General features: G+C 37.4%; 1 protein-coding gene across 1 annotated transcript in view; it reads left to right on the top strand.

Annotated features, from left to right (window-relative positions):
• The window catches only part of LOC306981663 (ephrin-A5b-like), a 276,183-nt gene extending 252,010 nt beyond the window's left edge, over window positions 1-24,173 (top strand). The window contains exons 3-6 of the mRNA XM_079581291.1: window positions 2,023-2,315; window positions 17,035-17,100; window positions 19,216-19,287; window positions 24,018-24,173. Of these exons, the coding sequence (XP_079437417.1) occupies window positions 2,023-2,315; window positions 17,035-17,100; window positions 19,216-19,287; window positions 24,018-24,145 (559 nt within the window). The 3' untranslated portion in view covers window positions 24,146-24,173. The remainder of the gene's footprint in view (window positions 1-2,022; window positions 2,316-17,034; window positions 17,101-19,215; window positions 19,288-24,017) is intronic.
• The last annotated feature ends 647 nt before the right edge of the window (window positions 24,174-24,820 follow it).

The following is a 24,820-nucleotide window of genomic DNA, read 5'->3' as shown; positions in this document are numbered from 1 at the left end:
AACACCTGGGACAGAGCTCAAATAAAACTGGGTCAAATGAATGATTTTAGATCAATTCATGGGGAGACGGGACAGAGGGCTCAAAACTGGGACTGTCCCGGGTAAATCACAGTGTGCTGAAACAAAATCATGATATGAAACTTGTCCCACCGCTTATTACAGGCAGAGCATTAAGCAGAATGTGGGTTGAGGAAAGTTGAGTGTTGACAAAAATGTGACAAAAATGTGACAAAAAATGACCAAAAAATGACAAAAATGTATTTAAAAAATGACGAAAAAATGTCAAAAATGTGAAAAAAATGACAAAAATGTGGAAAAAAATTTGTTGAAAAAATGACAAAAATATGATTAAAATGTGACAAAAAATTGACGAAAAAATGAACAAAAAAATGGCAAAAATGTGACAAAAAAGGTCAAAATATGTGACAAAAAAATGACAAAAATGTGACAAAAAATTGACAAAACAATGAGAAAATGACAAGAAATTGATTTAAAAATGACAAAAAAATTACAAAAAAATGACAAAAAATTGACAAAAAATTACAATAATAGATTAGTTAAAAACACAACAAATTCTACTTTGGGGACAATACAGGTGAACAAAACAGAACACCTGGGACAGAGCTCATATAAAATTGTGTCAAATGAATGATTTTAGATCAATTCATGGGGACACGGGACAGAGGGCTCAAAACTGGGACCGTCCCGGGTAATTTAACCAATCACAGTGTGTGGAAAGTTGAGTATTTTGTTTTGACATAAGGAGGAAAAAGTTTTCGAAAGTTTCTGGAAATGTATCAAGAATTTTCCATCCCTTTGCAACCCTAGCCAGAAGTCAAAGTCCCATTGAAGACCTTCATAGACTTAAAGGGGGGGTATTATGCAAAATTTACTTTTTCAGGCTTTCCATCATGTTATTCTGTCATTCCCTCATTAAAAACATGGCTGAAGTGTTGCCTTGGCACATTCACGTATTTTTGAGTCATCTGTAAAAACTCTGATGGCGGCCATTTTAGGGATAGGTTTGCCTGAGTCCTCCTAGGAACGCCCCCACCTCCTGGAGACGCCTCCGACGAGCCAAGTAACCAACCACTGCTCCTCAGCAGAACCCCCTCCCCACCAGTGTTAATTTTGACAACATATTTTAATTTAGTCTTAGTCTGTTGACGGAAATGTAATTCGATTTTAGTCTAGTTTTAGTCAAAAAATATCTTCAATTTTAGTCTAGTTTTAGTCGACTAAATTTAAGACGAATTTAGTCGACTTTGCATTGATAATATTCATTATAATCATACTTAATCTTGTTCCTCTGCTTCACGGAGCTGCTCCACATGAACTTTACATGATCTGAGGCTCTTTCAGACGGTCAATAGAAGTTTGGATGATTTTAGTCTCTCCTTTTCATTTTTATTTAGTCTTATTTTAGTCGACTAAAATATCTGGACATTTTAGTCATAGTTTTAGTCTCATGAAAAACGTTTAATTTAGTTTTAGTCCAATTTTAGTCGTCAAAACTTTGATTAAAATTAAGACTAAATATTTTAGTCGACGAAATGAACACTGCTCCCCACTGATGCCACAGACAGCGTGTGGAGGGGGCGTGTCTAAAGGCTCAGAGGTTCTTAAAGAGACAGAGGCCTATTTCAAGACATTCACTACAGCCATTTTGAGAGAGACATTTTATACAAGGCAGTTATTCTAATTTACTGCATTTACAGACCTACAGAAGGTTTGCTCATCATTGTAGTGTGATATAGACTGGTGCTATGTGACTGAAAAAAGCATAATAGATACAGACGGCATCTTGTCATAGAAGGGGGCGTGGCTTCGCTAAAGGGGGAAAATATAATCTTTTGAGAAACACAATTTTCCCTCTTTTTAGCCATTTTCTGGTGGAATATGAACTTATTTATCACATACAAATACAGTCAAGTGTAAATCTGGGCAGCTCGGACAGCTACCCCCACGACCCGGAAATGGTGGAAGAAAATGGCTGGACACTAACAGACTCTCTCTCTGCAGGTTCTACCGCGGCGACTACCACGTGGACGTGTGCATCAATGACTACATGGACATCTTCTGCCCGCACTACCTCAGCCCCATGGCCAACGAGCGCGCCGAGCGCTACATCCTCTACATGGTCAACTACGACGGCTACACGTCCTGCGACCACACCGGCAAGGGCTTCAAGCGCTGGGAGTGCAACCGGCCCCTGAGCCCCAACGGGCCCCTCAAGTTCAGCGAGAAGTTCCAGCTCTTCACGCCCTTCTCTCTGGGCTTCGAGTTCCGGCCGGGGCGCGAGTACTACTACATCTGTGAGTGTTGATCTGATGTGCACAAAGCAACTCTGAGCCATGGTCGTGATGAGTGCATGATGTTGACAAAGGAAGAGTCCCAAAAGAACCATGGGTAGCACAGCATCCATTATTTTATTATACGTTGCAGAAATAGCATTTTCTGTGTTGAGCTGGACATTAGGAGCATGTTTTGTTTTGCCGGCAACAGTATAGTTCAAAATGTTGCGCAGTGTACCTTTAACCCCTTAACTCCCACCTGAACCGAGCACATTTTCTCCAGTTTGGCTTTACCCCAGTCCAAAAGCTTCTGGAAAAAAGGTGTGAAAATAGCAACAAAACTGAGACGAAAACAATGATGGAAATGTGACAAAAAAGGGAGAAAACGTTGACAAAAAAGTGGCAAAAATGTCACAAAAATGTCACAAAAATGTCACAAGAAATTGACAAAGAATTGACGAAAAAATGACAAAAATGTGTAAAAAAAGGACAAAAAATGTGATGAAAAATGACAAAAAAATGATTAAAAAAATGGAAAAAAATGGAAAAAAATATGACAAAAAATGACAAAAAAATTGATTAAAAAATGACCAAAAAATGACAAAAAAATGACAAAAAAATGACAAAAAAATGACAAAAAATGACAGAAATGTGACAAAAAAATGACAAAAAAATTGACAAAAAAATGACAAAAATGTGACAAAAAATGTGACAAAAATTTATTACAAATATGACAAAAATATGATAAAAATTTGACCAAAAAATTACCAAAAAATTACAAAAATGTGACAAAAAATTACCCATAAAAATGACTATAAAGTTACAAAAATGAGTTGAATACCCAACAAAAAAATGATGGCAAAAAAAAATCTGATGACGGTTCAGGCGGTAGTTAAGAGGTTAAAAGAAGGTGCCTTAAACCTAACGGATCTCCCACCTCATTGCACATATCAAGTCAAGGGTTTCCGAGAACCAACCCAGTGCTTTTTTGAACATGATTCAACCGAGATCTAAATCCGCCTCATGTTTTGAACTTGTGTCCCTGTTCGCCTCGTGTCCTCCTGAGACTGAGCTCGGACTCGCCTCAAACAGCCTCAGATCGTATCTCCTCTTGTGTAGACTATTTCCCTCTTTGTTTTCATTGGCCGCAGATCTTTCTTTATCAGTCGGTCTCTGTCCCGGCATCACCGACCGACCACCGTGACCCTTCCTCCCCCAAATGCACACGTGATCAGCCGTGGCATTAAAGTGCACACACAAGTGGTGTCTTCAACAGCAGCAAATTGAGTGGAAAATCAATCAGTAACATCGCAGACTTTCCACTTCATTTGCAGCTGTTGCCGTGATGGAATGTCATGACATCACACACATAACCTCTATAACAGGTCAGACTACCCACTTCAACAGACCTTGTTTTATTAGCACAATATATAATAAATAAATAAACAATAAATATATATATATATTTTTTTAGGAAAAGACAAAATTTGACAAAACATTTTGCAAGTGTAAGCTGTTCTCTGGTCGCGGTCAGTCCTGCAGATAATTACGGACGGTTCGGTCTGACAGTGTCTGACACTTTGAGGACAGAGACGAGAGCTGCAGTAAAGAGGCCAGTGCTGGAACTTCTATCCGTCTTTCTCTCGCTGATTCAACTGCCTCGGACTCCTTTACTCTCTGTGCTGTTAAAGGAATAGGCCACCGTTTTTACATACTGAGATATGTTCTTACCTCACTTTAGACGAGTTAATATATCCCCGTCTGGTCTTTGTCCGTGCGCTCACACATACGCAGCCTCTCCCACATGTCACATAGCTCCAAAAAAGCTCACGATAGAAGCTACCAAGCTCTTCCACGTGTTCCCTATTTAAATAAAGTTACGTGAAGTGTTTTCATGCGAAGTATATTTACACAGAAATGTAGCATGTCGATTTTATAAGCAAATAAAAAGGGGGACTATATTGTGAGGCGTAATGATACGAGGAGCACAACGTCCGCGCAGTAACTCCTAAAGGTTATTGACGGAAGTGAGCGGGGAAGTCTTTAGGAGTTACTGCGCGGACGTTTTACTCCTCGTATCATTACGCCTCACAATATAGTCCCCCTTTTTAATTGTAAATATACTTCGCATGAAAACACTTCACGTAACTTTATTTAAATAGGGAACACGTGGAAGAGCTTGGTAGCTTCTATCGTGAGCTTTTTTGGAGCTATGTGACATGTGGGAGAGGCTGCGTATGTGCTCCGTTTGCCTGGCAGAGCGCACGGACAAAGACCAGACGGGGATATATTAACACGTCTAAAGTGAGGTAAGAACATATCTCAGTGTGTAAAAACGGTGGCCTATTCCTTTAAATATAAGCATGTTCAGCACATTCAAATAAAGTTGCATCGAAATTGGCTTGAATGAATGTTTAGACCAGGGGTGCCCAAAGTGGGGCCTGTGGGCCAAATTTGGCCCGCCGAAACAATTCTGTTGGCCCGCCAGAGAGCGACCAACTTTTGCACTGCGTGTGGTTCATACTAACTCTCTTCCATTCATTCCAAAGGTAAATATAGATGCAGTACACTTTTTGACCACCAGAGTCAAATTGGCGGCGCTGTTTCACTCCTTTCACAAAGTTAAGGAAACACTGTTGTGGTGTCTTGGTATTTATCAATCACAGAGTGTTGTAGCATCAACTTTCACAGTTTTTCAATTTTTTATTGCAAAGGTTGTTAACATCAACAACAGCATATGTTAAAAACTGACTTATAAAAGAATTGGTACTGAACTGACACTTTCAAAATAATCTAATGCGGCATTTTCTTTCAGTTAAAAAATGAGGTAAAGTTACTGAGGTGCTGTAGATGCAGGTGTTGTTGTTTTTTTGCACTAAATTGTTACAATGGTTGATTTTTTTCTACTAAAACTAGGATTTTGCCATAGTTACCATTTGTTTTATTATAGCATGTTATTTACATGGATAGAAACAAATGCAAATGTAGGCCATCGAAAAAAATAAAATAAAGTAACTTTATAATTTGCAGTTATATGTGTTTTTCGTGCTTGACATCGCCGTGTTTGGCCTGCGACTCAGAGGCACTTTTTCATTTTGGCCCTCGGAGACAAAAAGTTTGGGCACATTCTTACATTAGAAAATGGACGATATTGTCCTGCAGAAGTGAAAAACCAGCACTCGAAGCTGTCGATCCGTAATCCAGCATTTGATAAGTCGATGTGGAGCAGTAGGCGAAGAAGCAGCAGATTTGACGTTCCTTTAAGAATTCATCCAAATCCCTTCTCCAGGCCAGGAGGATTCCCGCCGGGTTGTAATGTGGGCGGTGACATTCGCGAGTGCAGGTGTTGATACCAGTCAACAGCTTTGAGCATATTTGTCCAGCAGCAGTGACAATATTCAGATTACGGTCAACATTCTGGTTTGTGAAACTTTTGGGATAACCTGTTTACATGCGTGAGCAGGCAGAGTTACTCCTGTTACATGGTCATTGTAATCGATTGGGAATTTTTCATTTCCGTCAACAAAATACACTTTCACACTAATAAAGTAATCGGTTTCCTCCTCCTCGCTCCAAAAGTGCGGCGCTGTGCTGTGTCTGGGAAGGGTCGGGTAGAAGTTACACAATACCAGAATGCAAGGCCGTGGGAACCCAGGGTACTGAGGGCGCTGCAGCACCCCCTGGTGGATAGCTTGTGAAGTGCAGGCAATATTAACCCCTTAACTCCCACCTGGACCGAGCACATTTTCTCCAGTTTGGCTTTACCTCGGTCCAAAAGCTTCTGGAAAAAAGCTGTGAAAATGGCAACAAAACTGAGACGAAAACAAGGATGAAAATGTGAGAAAAAAGTGAGAAAACATTGACGAAAAAGTGACAAAAAATGACAAAAAATGACAAAAAAGTGAGAAAAAATGGACGAAAAATTTAGAAAAAATGGACGAAAAAGTGACAAAAATTGAGAAAAAATTGACCAAAAAAATGAGAAAAATTTGATGAAAAAATGGACGAAAAAGTGATAAGAATTTAACAAAAAAATGCGAAAAATTTGACGAAAAATTTACGAAAAATGACAAAAAATGACAAAAAATGGACAAAATTTTGACAAAAAAGTGAGAAAAATTTGATGAAAAATTGAGAAAAAATGAACGAAAAAGTGACAAGAATTCAACAAAAAAATGCAAATTATTTGATGAAAAAGTGACAAAAAATAAAAAAAATATTGACAAAAAATTGAGAAAAATTTGATGAAAAAATGGACGAAAAAGTGATAAGAATTTAACAAAAAAATTCGAATAATTTGACGAAAAATTTACAAAAAATGAAAAAAAAATGAAAAAAAATGGACAAAATTTTGACAAAAAAAGTGAGAAAAATTTGATGAAAAATTGAGAAAAAAATGAACGAAAAAGTGATAAGAATTCAACCAAAAAATGCAAATAATTTGATGAAAAAGTCACAAAAAAGTCACAAAAATTTGACAAAAATGAGACGACTGCCCAACAAAAAAAGTGATGAAAAAAAATCTGATGTGAGGAAAAAGATCCATTTAGTTTTGTAGGTCTTGAGGCCAAATGAGGCCAAATCCCGGCCTACAGGATTTGGGTAAAGCTGAACTGGAGAAAATGCTCTCAGTTAAGAGGTTAATACGTAGGATTTCTGCACAGAAAAAGTATTTTGGGGGTAAATTTTGTCCCTCAGCGCCCCCTAACTAAAACATCTTCCCACGGCTCTGCTAGAATGGTATCGCAAAAACAGTTTAAGTAACTACTGGTATTGGAAAAGTAAAAGTATCGAAATATGGTACTGGGGGGAAAAAAGAATTACAGTTTTGATGCAAATAATCCAGGGACAGCAGTAAAGGAAGTGTTATTTCAGCTCAATATTTCAGCTCAATAAATGCTCTTTCACAAACACTCCCCATTTGTTCCTGAATGTTTGACCCATTTTCCCCCAATTCTTTCTTTCTTTTCCTTTTCCTTATTTTGCGCCATTTATTGGGGTTAGAAGAGGAGTCACCAAGGGGTCACATTCAGGTTTTTGCCCGTGTTCACACAGTCTTATTGCTATTATTCGGGTTATGAGGCTCACAGCGGTCTGTTCCTGACATTATCCAAACACTCCGCTCTGAGTCACGCGTCGGGGCCTTGTTCTCGCACGATCCCCGCGACAAAAACACAAGATCGGGCGAATCAGCCGCCCCTCGGGGAAGGTAGAGCAGACATAACGTGTGGCGCCAGTGAGCATGTGTCACACTCACAGCTAGAGATCTCTCCAAGAGATTACCCAGAATCCAGGAGGTGTAAAGGTGGACAGAGCGACTTCATCCTTTTGAATATTACACTAAAGCACAAGCTCCTTTCACAATTGTGCACATTTTTAGTAAATAGACTTTTAAATGGTGCAACGTCATGGCTCTCGATAGCCCTTTTCCACCAAGCTGGTGCCGGATCTGGGCCAGAAAAAATGACAAAAATGTGACAAAAAATGTGACAAAAAAATGACAAAAAATGACCAAAAAAAATGACCAAAATGTGACAAAAATGTGACAAAAAATGACAAAAAAAATGACAAAAAAGGGACAAAAAATTGATTTAAAAAATGACGAAAAAATGACAAAAATGTGACAAAAATGTGACAAAAAATAAAATAAAAAATGATTAAAAATTTATTTAAAAAATGGATTAAAAAAATGACGAAAAAATTACAAAAATGTGACAAAAATGACAAAAAAATGACAAAAATGTGACAAAAAATGACAAAAAATGACGAAAAAATGACAAAAAAAATGACAAAAAATGACAAAAAAAGACAAAAAAATGACAAAAATGTGACAAAAAATTGATTAAAAAAATGACGAAAAAAGGACGAAAAAATGACAAAAAATGACAAAAAAAAGACAAAAAAAAGACAAAAATGTGACAAAAAATGGATTAAAAAAATGACGAAAAAATGACAAAAATGTGACAAAAATGTGACAAAAAATAAAAAAAAATTGATTAAAAATTTATTTAAAAAATGGATTAAAAAAATGACGAAAAAATTACAAAAATGTGACAAAAAAAATGACGAAAAAATGACAAAAATGTGACAAAAATGTGACAAAAAATGAAAAAAAATGACAAAAAAATGACAAAAATGTGACAAAAAAATGACAAAAAAAAGACCAAAAAAGACCAAAAAAGACAAAAAAATGTGACAAAAATGTGACAAAAAATTAAAAAAATGACGAAAAAATGACGAAAAAATGACAAAAATGTGACAAAAATGTGACAAAAATGTGACAAAAAAATGACAAAAAAATGACAAAAAAATGACAATAAAATGACAAAAAAATGTGACAAAAAAATGACAAAAATGTGACAAATGTGTCAAAAAAATGACAAAAATGTGACAAAAATGTGACAAAAAATGAAAAAAAATTGATTAAAAATTGATTAAAAAAATGGATTAAAAAAATGACGAAAAAATTACAAAAATGTGACAAAAATGTGACAAAAATATGACAAAAAAAATGACAAAAAATGACAAAAAAAAGACAAAAAAATGACAAAAATGTGACAAAAACGCTGGCTCTTGGTTCCAAAATCTGGTGCCGGTTGGGAACCAGTTAAAAGCTGGACCAAGAAACGAGCACCAGTGATGTCAGCGGCTGGGGGCGTGGCTCTCTCCTCCAACAAACAATAGTTAGTTTGTGCTTATAACTTCCTCGAGAAGCCAAAACAGTCTCTGTGGAGGAAACTGTTGCTCTTCAGTTAGAAAGAAGAAATCAAAATGTTAACGGCTGCTGTGACTGAAACATCAACTTATTTTTCTGTATTTTATAACCAGAAGTGGCTGGAGTAAGATGTTAGTATCCATGTTCTATGTTGACTTCCCAAAGCGTTGCTATGACAATAGGCACAGCTCTCATTTTGGTGGAAAACCAAGTCAGTCTGGAACCAACCCGGCACCAGAACCAGCTCTGAACCAGCCCAGAACCAACACCTTGGTGGAAAAGCCCTATCTTAGTTCCAAAATCTGGTGCGGCTGGGAACCAATTAAAAGCTGGACCAAGAAACGAGCACCAGTGATGTCATCAGCTGGGGGCGTGGCTCTCTCCTCCAACAAACAATCAATATTAGTTAGTTAGTGCTTATAACTTATAGAGTCAGTGATTTGAAGCAACATCTCAGCTCCGTGTGATCGTCGTGCAAGTTCGCCAGTTCAGCGAGGTCAAAGATCACACGGCCGACTGTTTTCTCTGCCGAGCCCCGGGAAGCCCATCTTAATCCGGGGGATTCGGATCCAATTTAGCTCCGAGACAGTGGACGGAGCGGAGTCTGCCCTCAAAGCCCCCCCGGAGCTTCACACACTGGGACTGTACCGAAAGCGCGAGAGACTCCGGAACCCGCAGCTGTCTCACCAACATCTGGCTGCTTTCCTCTCATGTTCCGTGGGCCGAGCTTCCTTCACAGCTTTTCCTGGTTTCAGAGCAAATAGATCAACCAGTATGGCAGTCATGGATCTGGTGGAGGGGATTACAACTGCAACAGACAATGGAGAAAATACCGTTGGTGTCTTTATAGATCTAAGTAAGGCCTTTGACACGATTAATCATCAATTACTATTATCAAAAATGCAAAGATATGGTTTCAGGTAGGGCTGCTCGATTATTGAAAAAATAATAATCACGATTATTTTAGTCATAATTGAAATCACGAATATTCAAACGATTATTTGTTGCCTTTAAAAAAATCCATCAAAAAAGTGACAAAAATCCAGCAAAAAAATGACTAAAAAACATTAAAAAAATGACAAAAATCCATTAAAAAAAGACAAAAAACCATCAAAAAAGGACAAAAAAAACATTAAAAAATTGACAAAAATCCATCAAAAAAAATGACAAAAAAAATGACAAAAAAACATCAAAAAAAATGACAAAAATCCATCAAAAAAAAATGACAAAAAAATGACAAAAATCCATCAAAAAAAATGACAAAAATCCATCAAATAAATGACAAAAAACCATTAAAAAAAATGACAAAAAAATGACAAAAAAATGACAAAAAACCATCAAAAAAGGACAAAAAAAACATTAAAAAATTGACAAAAATCCATCAAAAAAAATGACAAAAAATGACAAAAAAACATCAAAAAAATGACAAAAAAACATCAAAAAATTGACAAAAATCCAGCAAAACAAGTGACAAAAATCCAGCAAAAAAATGACTAAAAAACATTAAAAAAATGACAAAAATCCATTAAAAAAAGACAAAAAACCATCAAAAAAGGACAAAAAAAACATTAAAAAATTGACAAAAATCCATCAAAAAAAATGACAAAAAAATTACAAAAAAACATTTAAAAAAATGACAAAAATCCATCAAAAAAAATGACAAAAAATGACAAAAATCCATCAAAAAAAATGACAAAAATCCATCAAATAAATGACAAAAAACCATTAAAAAAAATGACAAAAAAATGACAAAAAAATGACAAAAAACCATCAAAAAAGGACAAAAAAAACATTAAAAAATTGACAAAAATCCATCAAAAAAAATGACAAAAAAATGACAAAAAAACATCAAAAAAATGACAAAAAAACATCAAAAAATTGACAAAAATCCAGCAAAACAAGTGACAAAAATCCAGCAAAAAAGTGACAAAAATTAAAAATGAGAAAAAAAAACGTGAAAAAAAAATTGAATTATATTTTTTTTTTTAAATTGAAAAAAAATTGAAAAAAAAAATTATAATCGATTTTTTGCGATTATGCTAATTTTGTAATCGTTTATTGTTGTAATCGAAATCGTAATCGAATTTCGATTAATTGCACAGCCCTAGTTTCAGGGGAGTCGCGTGTGAATGGCTAAAAAGTTATCTCAGTGGGAGGCAGCAATATGTACAAATTAATCGTGTTAATTCTGAAAAACACACCGTAACTCATGGTGTCCCGCAGGGATCTGTTCTTGGGCCCAAATTATTTATCATGTACATTAATGACAAGTCCTTAAGAACATGCAGTGTATCTTGTTTGCTGATGACACCAGCCTCTATTGTTCTGGACAACATATTGAACAGTTAATGCATTCAGTTGAAAAGGAACTAGAATTACTAAAAAGATGGTTTGACTATAATAAATTATCAATGAATGTGAATAAAACAAACTATATTATATTCGGTAATAAGAGAATTGATAATCCAACAACGTGAAATATGTGAAATCAAAAGTATCAAAAATAATTGGCATACTGTGTAAAATCAAAGCAGTTGTAAATCAGAAATCACTCCATTTATTATACAATGCTCTCATTCTTCCATACCTAAATGATGGTGTGGTACTTCACATGTTCTGGTTGCAAATGGGCTACAGTCTGTTTATGGAGCTCATTAATAATGCAATGTCTTTTGTTTAACTTGGTCAGATGTTTACTCGAAGATCAGAAAATGGTCTTTCCGTTACTTAGATGTATTGTTTTTTTCATAGTTTAAGTCTGTAAGTATTATTTTCTTAATAATTTAACAAAAAAACGCCCTCACTTGCCTGCCGTCCATTCTTTTTTGTATCTTTTCAAAAGCTGGACCGTCTGGAACTTTGCTAACAGCCAATCCAATCTGGAAAGGTTTTATAATGATCCAATCCCAGAGCAGTGCAGTGTTTTGTTAAATGATGCTTCATCGTTTCTAAGAGGATTTTCTTCTTGTTGTTTACGTCTATTAAAAGTATTTTCACCCCGTTCCAAAACGTACATTGGCTTTTAGTCTTTTTGTTTTGACTCAGTTAGAAGTAATAATTACAGGTTTATTTCAGTGAAGAAAAGTCGTAAAGTGAAGTTATTTTTACTTCCATTTTTTTAGTTAGTGACATAGTTAGAGGTAAAGTTGTATAGAATTCTGACTCACTCATTTCTCATTCATACGGTGCGTTCATGTGGACTGGGAGCTCGTTTTCCCCGAGATGTGACATCGTTGTCCACAGTTGGTTTGTGTTCATGTGTTTTTTATGTAGGAAAGTGGGGATTTTGACGTCATCATTGATTAGCCTTTATGAGCTAATCATTTAAACGTGTTAGCATCTTAAAGGCTGAACAGTAGCTTGTTAGTTAAAAAAAAAAAAATCACATAAATGTACTTTTTGTGAGCATGGATGTCGGGCATTTCACTCGCAGTTTTGTTACTACGGGGATGACGACAGTTAACACATAAGTAAGGATTAAACATCGAGGAGCCGTGCATTAGACGGTTCTAACGCCCGACACAGTGTTGTTCCTCCTGCATTATAAGCGTCTAATGCGGCTCCTCGTTGTTTAATCCGCTTATACCAGGGTCCCACAAACGTAACATTTATAATAAATGTTTTTTTCATTGACTAAAGTCACTAAATCTGCCAGACTACGGGACTATTTTGTGTGGGTTATTAGCCGGTCACTGAAGGCTGGTCTCAGAGCGAGTCATTCTCCGCAGCTATTACGAGGATCTCAGTCAGGCTCAACGACACAACATCAGCACAGAATCACAACACAACAGGACTAACCCGGAAACACTTTTCCCTGGAAGTAAACACCGATATGCGGCACTCGTGGGCAGGAGTTATTTCACTTTTACAACGTTTAACCTGAAGCTAAAGCTAGCTAGCTCAACTGTTTATGGAAACAGCTGCGGTGGAGTCGCTCACACCTGGGCCCCCCCAACTGAAACTTTTATGTTTGACTTTACTAATCCAGACAAAGATGCTTCAATGCAGGATCATTTTATGTACGCCTGAAAATGATGAATAGCCTTAACCGTTTTCAATAGAAATGTAAAGCTCATATGTTATTAACAGTAGCTAACCTAGCTGCTCACTCTCCTCTACAAACATTTAGCAAACGTTTTGTTTTGGCTAAAATCGTTGAAATTTACACAAAATCCATCTCATACGTTCCTGTCAGTCACTAATTACGCCTTTATCTGATTCAGCTGTGTCATGCGTTGCTATGGCGACGCCCACAGCGGAGTGATATCCCAGTGATTTAAGGGGAGACACTACAGGCAAAACTCAATTTTTTCAGTTTTCAGGTTTTGGGCCAAATTGGTCTCTGAACATATAAGCTTTCACCCGGAAACAGAAAATATCCCTAATCTTCACAATAACATGTTTAAATATTGCGCTGATTCAATGTTCCCCCATAGACTTATATGGGAGAATGCAATTTCAAGGGTCTTTTTCTCAAAACACATTTTTCTGTCATTGTGGCGACTCTATGTCCACGTCAGTCGGACCTAAAGACTTCACATTTTCCAGCCTTGGACTGAACAATATTTGGAAGATTTTTTCAGAGGGATTTTTTATTATTTAATCCCTTAAGCCCCATTTATTGAGTTTTGAATGTCAAAAAATGAGGCAAAAATTATTTTTTTGCAAATTTTTCCACTAAAAAACAGCTTATTTTAAAACTAAACAAGAAATCCCAAATCCGCTCTGAAAAAGTCTTGGCAACTCATTTATCAATAAAATGAAACCATAAATTTGAATGTAGCTCTATCCATTATTCAGATTTCGTCGCCGAAAAGATGGGAAATTTGGGGCATTTTTAGGCATAAAACACCTTGTTCTTATATGAAAAGATAAAATGACAGAAAACTTGCCATGTATTTTTTTCTCACATTTATGTCAGTGATCGACAGCAACAGTTTCAAATTGATATCTGTAAATATACATTTTTTCCCTATTCACCTGCAGTGTCTCGCCTTAACTACCGGACTACGTGTGCGGTTATACCAAAATAATGCACCAGCCAATCAGAATCCAGTATTCACCCACACCATGGTATAAAACACGTATACACAACACATACAACACATTTTTAAACAATAAAAAGCAGCAGTGTTTAACGAAAAAGCTCGAATTGGACGATAAAGGTGCGGAAGTCGGGAAGCCGTTCGCCGAGTTCCCGAGGACCGCACGAATATACCGTTTAAAAAGGATAACCTCTAGGTCAATAAGAAAGTGAAACATTAAACAACACAAAAAATGTCAAACTCACGAGAACTGGATATAGTATTATCATGTTAACTATGTTTTAAGAATTGTGTCTAATGTGTCATGCACTTATAATCTAAACCGTTGCTAAAAAACCCTTGTGGCGAAAAACCTAAAACCCCGAGCTTCCACGCTTACAAAGTTGCATGTCTCATTTGCATTTTCTACTTTGAATATTGAAGTATTTTCTACAGCAGATACGTTCAGTTCTTCAGTCTTCTGGTGCTGAATCCGGCCGGGGCTCGGGTTCCCCCGGTCCTGGGTGGAGCCTGTGTAAAGTCTGGCTCATCGCACTCTTTGCCGCCAGCTCATGAGTCATGACACGTGTGTGTGAAGCATGTGCCTGTCAACATGTGACGCGTCGCCATGGAGACGGCCCCGTTCAGCAGCTCCGGTTTATGTCAGCTTGTTTGAATGCTTTCTAGCGTCCCCGTGGAAACCCTGGTTTTACAGACAAATGTCCACACTATTCCCTATATAGTGACTATATAGCGCTCACGCCATTTTGTAGGGGTCTCCGAATGTCCAGAGAGAAAAATGTAGTGCACTCGAAATTTCCCACAATGCATCTGGAAAAGTAGTGAGCATCGATGGTCACTAAACGGGTCAATATAGACCACAATGCATTGCGAGAGTCTGAGAAGAGCCTGACAGAGACAGGTCTTTGAACTAAACAACACGACTGAAGTAAATCAGCTGTTTCAGTCGTGTGTTTGTTTTTCTCATAAATAAACGACCAAAATATAACTGGTTACGGTGAAAAGATGCTAACGCTAGCTGCTAACCTTTAGCTTGAGCTGTTAAATGACCGACAGCTTCCTCTCGAATTATCCAAGCCATTCACGTAAAATCCATGTGAAGTAAAAGCGTATCTGTCTCGTATTTATCCATAAATATTCCACTGTCTCATGAGTCTGGTTGGTTTTTATCACAGAAATACTTTATTCCCGGAGTTTCGCGAACTTTTAGCAGATGTCGTCACTCAATCTGCTGGCGTTTCGGACACCTGCCTGTGACCTACTTTGGCGTCTCCGAGCTCACGCTGGGGTGACTTTTTTTGTTTGTTTTTTTGCTTTTTTTGTGATGATAGTAACGCCTGTAAAAGTGCCAAAACAGTCGTTCTGTTTCATAAAATAAACGTTTGTACCAATAAATAAATTCAGATAAAAATAATAAAAAAAACATATCTGCAGCCGCAGCGCGCGTGACGTCACGCAGCGCGGAGAAAGTAGTGTCTTGCGTCCGAATCGCCAACAGAATCAGTGACTATATAGTCGACTATATAGTGCGAGCCTATGTAGTGAATGAGGGGTTAGGGACTAGGGTGGACATTCGGATACAGCTAAAGTCATTACTTTAATTGACTCTGTGCATAACTTCAAATCATAACAACGCCGCCCAAGAAGTTACTTCCTGTTTCGATCCAGCACACCAAAATGAAAGCACCATCTTATTCACTAGTTCAGCAGTTCATTAGTTCAGCTTTCTTTCTGCCTAACTATTAAGAGACAAAACACTTAAAATGTGTGTGATGATTTGATTATAATCTTGTAATGTTGCAAGTACCTGCTGAACTAATCGATGAGACGAGCTGTGTGCTTTTATTTTGGCGTGCTGGATCAAAACAGGAAGTCACTTCTTGGGCGGCGTTGTTATGATTTGAAGTTATGTACAGAGTCAATAGGTAGCGTTCACGATTTAGAATGTGATGATGTCATAATGTCAGATGGAGGGCGGGGCCAATGCAACTCTATGGGAGAAATGCAGTTTTTGGAAGAAATCTCCAAAACGAAAATTGACAAATGTTTTTCCTAATCAGTGTTTGATCGTTATTGGATTCACAAACCTGGGATATTATTTTTATGTCTGAAAGTCCTTTCTATTGGACAACATCATGGTCATGTTTTCGCATATTGTCACCACTTTTTGACATTTTTTAGAGATAATAATTGCACATTAGCTCATATGTGCCGACAGAGGAGACGATGAACTTTGTGACAGTTTTTGTTTCATGTGGATTCCCCCAGTCACGACTGAGATATGAGCCAAAAAACAAAGACATAAAAATATGCATTGTGTCAGTTACCACCGTTACCATAGTTACCGTCAGTTGTCCTCCACCTCAATGTTAAACTATAGGCTCTATAGAATGTTGTGATGTCACGTGAACGCTGCCTATTGTGCCAAAATCAAGTCCTTAAATGTCATTAAATTGGATTCAAACTGGTATTGAGTCTAAATTTCTTGGAAAATGATGACTTTGCTCAACAATTTTGTCATCAAAATAACAAAGTTACATACATTTATGAGAATCAGATCAAATCAATCCATAAAACATGAATTTAATCATGAATGAATGAAAGCAAAGACTGCAGATAAAATGCTTTGTCATATGCACGGGTAAAAAGAACTGTTTTCAGCCTGGATTTGAGTGAAGGCCTGTCTCACATCCAGGTTTTAATGGTGTAAAACTGAAACGGTGCCTCACCATGTTTAGTCCGGACTCTCTTAAACCTGAAAATAATGTCCAGAAAGTATTTACTCCAAACAAATAAACAGGATTGATGGTGTCCTCTGCATGTCGTTCTTTCTTTGTAACATGAGATGATATTTCCTGTTTGATTGACCAAATGTGATCACTCTTATGACCTGACACTGCACTGGGCCCCTCCTGCTATACTCCGCCCCGCCCCCCTCCGTTTGAGCGTGAGCTAATGGCCTTGTTTCTTGTGTCCACAGCTCCCATGACCGACGAGACCCGGAGACGCAGCTGCCTCCGCCTCAAGGTGTTCGTCAGACACGCAGGTACGTTTACACGGTTTCTACCTCGGATCATTCCAGGTCCATCAGCTCGTACGTAATCCTGAAATCACAGGAAACAAAGTACCGTACTTTACATTACGGGCTGGTAAGTCCTTGGTACTTACAGAGGTAAAGCTAGATACTTATGGTGGTACTTGCGGTGGTACTTACAGTGATACAGTGGTAATTCTAGGTACTTATGGTGGTACTTACAGTGTTACTTATGGTGGTACTTACAGTGATACTTACAGTGTTACTAATGGTGGTACTACACTGCAAAAAGTACCCTACTAAAAACAAAAAATCTTAAAATAAGACATTTTGTTTTGTTTTAAGGAAAAAATTCTGCCAATGGGGTCAGCATTTTTTTCTTGCTAAGAATTCTTATTTCTAGAATATTTTTCTCATCATAAAACAAGAAAGAAACACTAAATTTAAGCAAATAAAGCTAGAATTAAGCAAAATGTCCTCAGAAAATGGAATAATTTAAGGAAAACATTCTTATTTAGTGAAACATTGTGGGTATTTTACTTAAATGTTGCTTGATTTAAGTAAAATGTTCTAAATTACTCACATTTTTGAGTAAAATGTTCTTAATAAATACTAACATTTAAGGAAAATATTGCCAGTGCCCGGAGACCCGTCTCCATGATGTGGAGCCAGGCTGATGGTCAGAATCACCTGCTGGAGGATTCACCTATTGTACATGTTTTTGGTGGTAGGGGAAACGTACACACGTGGAGAACATGCTCCACACAGAAAGGCCCCGTCCTGGTGGGAATCGAACCCGGGACCTTCGAGCTGTGAAGCTGAGGCTCTAACCGCTGTGCCACCGAGCCGCCCACTTTAAAGAATGTATTATCTGTGAGAATCAGTTCTTACGTTAAGCGTTGTTGTGATCTTAGTTTTTCTTAAAATAAGAAACAAATATTCTTTGTCTAAAACTGAAAGAAGATTCAAAAAGTTTTTCTTTAGCAAATTTATCTGAACAAGAAATGGCTAGATTTTATTTCCTAAAACAAGATTTTTTTTCTCAAGAAAACTTTGCTCGGCAAAACATTATTACTTTTTAGGGGAAAAATAAGAACTTATTTCTTAAAGTAAGACATTTTTTACTTGCTTAGAATCCACTTTTTGCAGTGTACTACTACTAGTACCACATTTACCACCTATGAATTTCTGCTGTAGTATCTTTGAATTACCAGTAAGTACCATAGATGTATCACTGAAACTACCATAAACCATCAATTAAAGTACCAAAGTAAATAGAAGTACAACCTTCATTACTAAGAGTTACCACTGTATCTCTTAGTAATGAGAGATACTGTGGTAACTCTGTGTCTTCCTAACCCTAATCCTAACCCCTAACCCTAATTACTAGCAATTACCACTTTTAGTACCACAGTAAGAACCTAGAATTACCACTGTAAATGCTAGTACTTACAACTGTAAGTACCACAATAAGTACCTAGAATTACCACTGTAAGTACCACTGTAAGTACCACAATAATTACCACTGTAAGTACCACTGTAAGTACCACTGTCATTACTAGTAATTACCACTGTAGTTACCTCTGTAAGTACCACGGACTTACCGGCCCGTAATGTAAAGTGTTACCAAAAAGGGTAAAACAGGTTTCATTATGATAATCTGCCAGGGGCATAAACAGCCTATGTTTGCACAAAACTAAAAACATGTACAATAGCTTCCCCTCTGGAGCCAGGACTCCCCTGTAAAAGAGGTACTCAATCTCAAAAAGATCAGCATTAAAAACCACTGTGGACCTCGGTGACCTCAACGCTGGCTATATGGCCGTTAGCGTGGTGGCTAATGCTAGTGCTAATGCTGCGGGCTAATGAAATGCTAGTGTTATACGAATGTTTCTCCAAAGGGTTTATGAATAAATCTCTTGAGAGGAAACGGCAAACAGGGAAAATGTGGCGGCCATCTTGTGTTTGATTTGCTATCGGAAAAAAGATGGACGGAGGTTATAGTATATTAGTTTTTTAAAATGTAAAAACTAAATCATATAGCTTACTGTATGGCCATGTTTCCCTCTCCAGGTTATCCAGAATGATGTTTTTTTTTGGGTCTGAATCCCGTCCCTCTCGTTGCAGATAACTGTGTGCGCAGCTCGGGTTCGGAGCAGGAGCTGGAGAGCGAGCAGACAAACTACCTGGAACCCCGAGGTCAGTCTGTCTTTTGTTTGACCCACAGGAGGAAACAAACCGAACCGCGGCTATCTGACTTTAGCGACGTCCAGGATGCAGGTCTCGACGCTTGAAGCTCAGATTTTAGGGGGAAATCAATCCTAGGTTTTCTGCAAAGTCATTCATATATTTTTTTTTAACTCCGTATAGGGCTGGGCGATATTGGCAAAAACAAATTTCGGGGGTAGAAAACCTCTCATGAGAGTTAAAATTGTCCACTATTTTTAGCAGTTTTCTGGTGGACTATTAAGATACTTATCACAGACCAATAAAGTCAAGCCAAAATCGAGTCCAAATGGATGTTTATCCACAGCAAACTGTTCAGTAGAAGCGAAAAACGGCACACATTAGCAAATGTTAGCCTCGCTGGCTTCCTGGTTAGCATTGTCTGTTTTTTTAAGGCGAGACACGGCAGGTGAAAGTATTGATTTTTCACGCAGTGGTGGAAGTGGAGATTTGTATCTATTTTCCTCCCTTTACATCGTAGTTTTCATGTCAGATATAAAAATGATGATGTTTATTTGATGATGTTTTGTCTGCGAGGTGGGGGCGACCCGGAAGTAGCTGCTGCGCCGCGTCTTTCCCGCGGGTTTTCATTCATAAATATTGACAGATTTGACATCCACGTGTCCTGCTAAGGGGCCCCGTGATGACGCTTTCACCCAAATATGGTGTTTTTCCTCCTACGAGACGCTGGAGCGGAAAAGTGGAAGAACGGGCCGAGCATGCGCACTCGCTACAAAACTTCAGGGCTGGTTTTCTCTGAATGAGAGAAGCCGCACTCGGGCAGAGCCTGAGCCCTTATAGAAGCTCCCACAGACTCCAAACTTTACAGGCTGAGACCTGACAATATTTTGAAGGTTTTTTCAGAGGGATTTTTTAATATCTAATTCCAAACCTGATTTATTCAACTTTGAAACCAAAAGAAAACAGGCGGAATTTGAGTTTTTACAGATTTTTTCACTGATGATTAGTTTATTGAAAAACTAAACATAATATCCAAAATCCCCTCTGAAAAAATCTTAGTCACTAATATGTCAATAAAATAAAACCATAACATTTTAATCTGGCTTAATTCATTATTTTGATTTCGTTGCCCAAAATATTGGCAATTTTGGCCATTTTAATGCTCAAAATGCCTTATTTTTATGTGACAACATAACATGACAGAAAAAATGCAATACATTTTTTTCTCATATTTATATCTGTGATGTTCAGCAAAAGTTTCAAATTGACATCTCTACATTTATTTTTTTTCCCTATTCACCTGCAGCGTCTCGCCTTAAGTATCTATGGGCTGTTGAACCACTTTGCTCCTCTGCATGTCTCTACCTCTTTGTTTAGTAGAGAAGTATATTCATAATTCAGCATTTATCTTTCATTTGACCATAAGTGGGCAATTCCAAACATGAGTCCGTATACCTTTTGGGGACTTACTCGATAAAAACATGGAATATGCAAAAATGTGCTGCAAGCATCTTTGTCACTAAAAAGATCATTTTCCTGAACAGACTACAAAAGGTCAGGAAGAAAAACATTTTTTCCCTCATTTTTATTAACAAATCTTTCATTTTCCCCCCAATTTTCCTTCCGTTTCCCCCACATTTCTTGACATTGGCGATATGCGATATTCCAAGCAGCGATTTCAACATTAGCCTGTAGCTGATGTTGCTCACTGACCTTTTGTGTGACTGTAACCAGGGATTAAAGTCAGAATATGTCACAAAATGTCTGACAGATGATCACCAGCACCAAACAAACACAGAAGAAGAAGAAGAGTTTGCGGGGCTTATTGTTAAATTGCTAAAGCTGAGCTGGACAGACAGAGACTGGAGGAATAATCCTATGAAAACAGCCACAGCAGCTGTCCTTGTCTCTGTCAGGGGGGGTTGCAAACGAAGAAAGATGGCACGAGAATATGGTTCGTTGTGCCCAAACCCATTCCGAACTTCCACACTCCCCAGAGGTGACTTTATAAGAACATTTCACAACTTCATAATCGGCTGCAAGTTCACAAAACTAATTGGTTGAGTTCACAAACTATAAAAAATGCTTGAGAAATGTCCAGATGAGAAAATCACTTAGTTTGTCCTTTTATTTACCATTTCAAATGTAAACACAAAGCTTCCTCGACGTATTAGCTTTGCATTAAGCCCAAGATGACGTAGCTTCCTCAAACAGATCACCAGCGATAACAGTTATGTCATTATGAATTAGAGTTAGCTATAGTAATAAAATATAGTCATTCTCATGCAGTTGTCTATAGATACAGACGGTATCCCTGGAATCCCCCCATAGAGTTTGGGAAATTCCACAGTTACCATGGAGATCCGCCATCTTTGCAGCTGTTAGCATGCATTTCCATTGACTAACATGAGCTAATATCGGCATAAAAAGTGGAGAAAATAGCCGTGGAACAGCTCCGTTTGCTGCTGAGTTACTGATGGTAAATACATCCAACTCACTGTGGTGTCCAAGTGTTTTAATGTGAACAATAACTCCAGTATTTTAACTTTTAAAACCTCCATTAGTTTACAATTGCTGCTATTCCCATAATGCTTAGCGATATGACAATTTGGAGAAAATATAAACATTCCCTAAGTATTCAAAAACTACTTTAACAAATGCTGAATTGTGAAGATAGTTTTCTACTGAATAAAGCTATAAAGACATGGATAGGGGCAAAGTGGTTCAACAGCCCATAAATACATAAATAAAGGAGAATGCTAACAGGATGCTTCATGTTAGCATAGTACCAATGCTAATTCTAGCTAGCGCAAGCTACGACTGCTGTGTTTGCGCTTCTACCTGACAATCTGCTGTGAATAATTATCCACATGGACCTGATTTAGACTTGACTTTATTTGTATGTGATAAATAAGTTTATATTCCACCAGAAAATGGCTAAAAAGAGTGAAAAATTCTGCTTCCCAAAAGATTCTGTTTTCCCCCTCGCAGAGGCCACGCCCCCTTCTATGACGTGATGCCTTCTGTGTAGATCAGACGGCATCTTTGGAATCGCCCATACATGCTCATGTTCAAAGCAGACAGAGGGAAAACAAAAAAGAGGAAAAAATGTATTTCTCCTCGATTACTTTAACAATTGCTGAATTGTGAATATGTTCTACTAAATAAATATACAGAGACTTGGAGAAGAGCAAGTATTTCAACAGCCCATAAATACTTGGAAAAAAAATAATGCTAACCAGTGTTAATTTCATCGACTAAAATGTTTTGTCTTAATTTTAGTCAAAGTGATATTTTTGTGACTAAAATTGGACTAAAACTAAATTAAAAGTTTCTCATGAGACTAAAACTGTGACTAAAATGTCCAGATATTTTAGTCGACTAAAATAAGACTAAACAAAAATGAAAAGGAGAGACTAAAATCATCCAAACTTCTACTGAGCGTCTGAAAGAGCCTCAGATCATGTAAATTCTCTGCTAAAGGATCAGCTCTGAGCTTTATTCATGTGGAAGAAGCTCCATGAAGCAGAGGAACAAGATTAAACATGATTATGATGAATATTATCAATGCAAAGTCGACTAAATCAGTCTTAAATTTAGTCGACAAAATTTACTTTAGTCGACTAAAACTAGACTAAAATTGAACTTTTTTTTCCTTCTAAATCTTGACTAAAACTAAATTACATTTTAGTCAAAAGACTAAGACTAGAATTAAATTAAAATATGTTGTCAAAATTAACACTGAAGCTAGTATTAGCTTCATGCTACATATGCTAACGTTTGCAACAGGTGCTATTTTTCGCTTCGCTTCTTTCTGTGAAAAAAAAACCTTCATATGATTTTGGTGTTGCTGTTTGTATCTATAGGACTTATGAGAGCATTCCACGAGAACGTTAAACCTTTTAAGCCTCCAAAATCAACTTTTCAGATTTGCTTCAAACTGCGTATCTTTTTTAATTTACGAGACTTAGGGGATTTAAAAAGGGGTGTATTGTTAGAATCAGGCCTTGACATTGAAATTAACCAATACAGTAAATGTATTATTATTGATAGAAAAATGGATCGGCTGAGGAAAAGAAGAAGAACTATAGAATGATGTTTCAGAGTGTGCAGCTTTTATTTGACGATGATTATTATTATTTGCTTTTCTTTACACACTGTAAAAAAAAATCTGTTGTTTTTACAAAAAAACTTTGGCAGCTGTGGTTGCCAGAATTTTTTTGTAAAAAATACAACATGTAAACAAGGTTACGGAATGACCTGTATATTTAACATAATGAAACCATTGACTGCTTTCTATTTTAGCAGTTTTTTTCTGTATATTTACTAAAACCACCCCGTTATTGAAACAAGTTTTTTCAGTACAATTTACATGATGATTAATGTCAAACACGAGTAATGGTTAAGCTAATTGCTCGTAAACATTAGTTTCAAGTCCTTAAGTTTTTTAGTTATAAACTCCCGTTGTACATTTAACTGTATTTGCTTGGTTTTTGTTTTGCAGTTTTTCTGTGTTGAAACTACAAAGAAATGTGATTATTTCAACATCAAGTTTCTTTAAAAGTAACAGTCTTTTGTGGTAAAACATCTAACTAAACACTACAGTTAATTCAACAGTGTTTTATCGTTTTTCAGTTTACATTTTTTTTCAGTCACCACTTTACCGAAATTTTCAGTAAATTTCATGGACATTTTGTACAGTGCACATTGACGCTCATACTTCCTCTTTTGTTTTTTTGCAGACGGCACGAGTCACGAGCCTCCCGAACCGTCCCGCCGCGACCTCAACGCCTCCCACCGAGTCTCCGCCCACTCGCTCACCATAGGCCCCGCCCTCCTCCTGCTGGCCGCCGCCGTCCTGTCCTCGTAGCGCCGCCCTGGGGCCGAGAAAACGCACTGTCCCCCTTTCCCCCCCCCCCCCCCCCCCCCTTTTTTGGAGCACTTTTTAATACGAAAAAAAAGAGAAAAGAAGAAATATTCCACGAGGCCACGAGGGAAATTGGACTTCCGCAAGTGAAGCGAAAAAAATAATAATTCAAAAGATTAAAATTAAAACGTAGCGATGGATACGAACTGACGCCGATCGCAGTTTTTTTGTTTGTTTTTGTTTTTCCAGAAGAATAACTTTTCGATATTAAATCACAATCACGTTTGTATATCGACTAAGAAGCACACTAAAAACAGAAAGTTTACAGACTTTTAACAAATTAATTTCTCACCGTGTTTTTTTTTTATGTTTTAACTAAAAAAAAAGAAAAGAAAAAGTGGAAGTAAGGACTGATTTTGTCGGAACTGTACAGCAAAGTTTAGAGCTTTTTTTTATTTATTGTGTTGTGCCATTTTTTCGATTTTGATGTCGGTTAGATACACGTAGGAATGCGATTAGTACCTTATACTGTTTTGTCATGTTACTACTGTGAGACTGTGTGTGAAAATGGGCCGGCTGACTGATCTACGGGGTAACCATGGGAACACAGGGGAGGCGGCTAATGCCTGGGTCCGACGGGAAGGTTTTCAAATTGTCCGAACCTGAGAGACCCCACAC

The sequence above is a fragment of the Gobius niger genome, assembly GCF_951799975.1.
Source record: "Gobius niger genome assembly, chromosome: 22".
Taxonomy (NCBI): Eukaryota; Metazoa; Chordata; class Actinopteri; order Gobiiformes; family Gobiidae; genus Gobius; species Gobius niger.
Note: the sequence above shows the minus strand (reverse complement) of the source record. Positions and strands in the feature narration are given on the sequence as shown.